The sequence below is a fragment of the Populus euphratica genome, unplaced genomic scaffold (genome assembly GCF_000495115.2).
Source record: "Populus euphratica unplaced genomic scaffold, PopEup_1.0 scaffold824.1, whole genome shotgun sequence".
Classification (NCBI taxonomy): Eukaryota; Viridiplantae; Streptophyta; class Magnoliopsida; order Malpighiales; family Salicaceae; genus Populus; species Populus euphratica.
Window position 1 is genome coordinate 72,743 of NW_011500687.1, and position 3,235 is coordinate 75,977.

At 44.1% G+C, this 3,235-nt stretch overlaps 1 protein-coding gene across 1 annotated transcript in view; it reads right to left on the bottom strand.

Moving 5' to 3' along the window:
- Positions 1-434: 434 nt before the first annotated feature.
- LOC105115993 (uncharacterized) overlaps positions 435-3,235 on the bottom strand; it is a 12,977-nt gene continuing 10,176 nt past the window's right edge. The window contains 2 exon segments of the mRNA XM_011013118.1: positions 435-897; positions 1,111-2,880. Coding sequence (XP_011011420.1) covers positions 739-897; positions 1,111-2,880 — 1,929 coding nt within the window. The 3' untranslated portion in view covers positions 435-738.

A 3,235-nucleotide genomic window follows, 5' to 3' on the forward strand; every position in this document is an offset into this window, starting at 1 on the left:
CATTCATAATATTATTATTATTATTATCATTATTATCATTGTACACTGTTGCAGTAAAATAATAAAGCAAATGAAAGAAAATAAATATAAAAAACTAAGGACAAAAATTAACCATTGTACAGTGAAAGGCGCCAAAACTATTTCGGAAACAAGGACTTGGAACAGTATCAAAACTCCAAAAAGATGGTGCCAAAGAATGTCCTAGCTTGTGCTGTACAAATACAACTTGCTCTAGTAACCAAGAACAAGAAAGGGAAGGCGATTTGCATTTCTTAATGCAAACCACTTTAGACTGCATTTCCATTTACAGCAGGCAACCTCGGTGATCACAATTGTTGTAATCAAGGGTGTAAAAAACAAAGCTATGCCTTCTGATGAACAGAAACGCAAGGTTGAATATGTACAGCAGGAGATGGATCAAGGCTTGCTGCAAATGGAAGAAGCAAGTTCATGTATGCTGATAGGTGCCATGGCAGAGAGTGATTGCCATTCTAATTGCGTGGACCGTGTATTCACAACACTTCTCAAAGGCTTTGCCCATAACAATGAGAGCAACTAAACTTAATCTGAAAGTGTGAATGATACATGCACTAGCCTACTGGGACACAAACAAAAATAAACGGGCCCCCTCTGCACAGAAGTGGGGAAACCAGACAAAGGGTGGGGAGAAGAAGTACAAGAAATGGGGAGATGAGACCCTGTACACACCTCTATATCTGTCTCCACCTTCCCAAAGCTCTACAACGGTGGTAATTTACATGATTTCCCCAAATAACCCAATAAATCAAAAAGAAAAAAAAAATGGCCCGCAGAGATCTCTTTGCTAACAGAATCTGGAAATGACAAGCCACCTCTTCTCATCTTGCAATGCCCCTGCTGCAAAGTAACCAGCTTCATCTGCATGAAATTCATGACAATTAATCTCTGCTCATCTTAACTGAAACAACTGAACTGCCCACATCATAGGATACAGCTAGTAGAATCAGAGAATTTTGCTTGATGGTAACAAACCAAAAAGTTAATGTGAAAGCAATGATATCCTATCAGAGTCGATCAGAATCTGCAGCTTTAACTCAGGAGTAGGAAGCAAAAAAGAGAAGCCAAACCTACCTGTACACAGCTGTCATAAGGGCATGCAAACCCGACCCCAGAAGTACTGACTGCTCCCTGAACTGTACAATCCACCAAAATGCTCCATTCCAGACTAGAATTGATTGGCCTGATATGTAAACTGCCTTGTACTGATTGAAGATGCTGTGTCTACCGCTGAGACGGCTGCTGTGGTGGCAGCTGTTGAGGTGAGTGTTGTTGTTCTTGTTGTGACTTCTGTTCTTGTGGCTGCAACAGTTGGTGTGGGGGTGGTAAGGCTGTTGATTGTTGTGGTTGTTTGTGCTGCCACTGTGCTCCACCATTACGGCCATTCATGGGCAAACCTCCTGATAACTGCCTGTGGACTGAACCTAGGCTGACAGCTGGCTCACTCCCAGTTGCACATGCAAGAGCTGGGCTACCAATAGGACCTTCCAGAGAGGCTGAATTTTCCATGCCAGAATCATGCAAGGGTGGTTCTGATGATTTCCACTGTATTGCAGAGGCAGAAGAGACAACTGGTGCCACACTAGCTGTATCTTTACAGCCCTGGGTCGTCATTGTGGATGTTCTTGTTCCTGTCCGGGAGATGTTTGGAGTTTGCTGATCAGTATGACTTTGATGATTTTGAGGCTTAGTTGCCAGATCAGAATTCACCTGACAATTCTTTTGAAGCATTCTCTGAACAGCTGGTTGAGGTTGACTAACCTGCTTCTGGTGTGGCTGTAGATGTGGTTGCAGATGCTGATGATTAGGGACCACAACTGGAGTGTTTTGGTGAGTGGCCGTTAGTGTTTGACCAGAGAGTACTGGTTGAACCTGGCCTTGAACACTATTATCCAAATGGGAAGGCATTTTCTGAAGTGGTTTTGACGAAGGGTTCGTTGAGCCAGAATATAACTTTTGCTGTGGCTGAGAATGGTTCAGGGATTGTGAAGAAACCAGTGGTTTAGACAACTGAATTGGACTTAACCCAGCCCCAGAATACAAGCCTGGACCCTGCATCAAGTGCATGATTTGCTCTCCTTTCTCTGCACCTTGGTTTCCTGGAGGAACAGAAAGGCCATTCAAAGGAGAATGATCAATCAAGAGGTTCTGGTGCACCACCATGTTCCCTCTTCCCATCCCCTCTAGTAGTTTAGCCTGCTGTGGAGACTGTGAGTGTTGTCGTTGTTGAGGGTGATGCCGAGCAGATTGTTGGAATTGCTGTGGCTGCCGTTGGCGTTGCTTTCCCATCTGATTGGTCAACCCGCTGGAACCAGTTTGGGGATTCCAGCTGACAGCATGATGTGGCAAGTTATGTTTCTGCTGCTGTTGCTGCTGCATTGAAATGGGAGTCACTGGGGAAGGTGGAGTTCTAGGGGGTGGTGACAATGGCTGCGATGCAGTTGGCGATGGAATCTGAGAACTCCTTTGTATAGATGATGTTATGGGAAGTTGGGATTGATGTTGGGCATGGGGCACCAAAGCACTAGATGCAGCAAGCTGCTGCATTTGCCTTTCTTTAGCAGGGTGCATTGCATATGTTTGCTGCTGTAAACCTGTAGTATGGTTGGAGCCATGAAGATTGGGATGATGAGGATTGCTCAACATATTGGACTGTTGTGTGGATATTTGATGCTGCTGCTGGGGATGGCCTGGATATGTCTGCACTGGCGTAGTGGCCATCTGATTAGCAAAAGCAGAACTCAACCCATTGAAGGCAGGAATTCCTTGGTTGTTCCCTTGTGTTGCCTGCATCTGAAGCTCTGGTACCTTCATTTGTCTTTGATGCTCAGGGTTATGGCCAAGCTAAGGCAAAAATATAATATGTTGTCATATAATAGAGAAGTACTGATCACTATAATGCAGTGATGGCAATGAAAAGCATATGAACTTATACCATAACATCAAAATGTTGACTTCCACAGGAAAAGAAAAGTAAAATTGCAAATACCAGCAGCAGAAAGCTTATTACACCAGATCAGAGTTGTAATGACCCATGGTCTAGAATGTCATGTAACTACAATGAACACTTTGTGTAATGGATAAAGCTGTTGACTTTAAAAGACATGTATAATGCAAAAAATTAATGAAACAGCCTCAGTCAAGAGCAATGCAATCGCATGCATGGGCATACTGGGGGGGGGGGGGGGGGGGGTGCGTT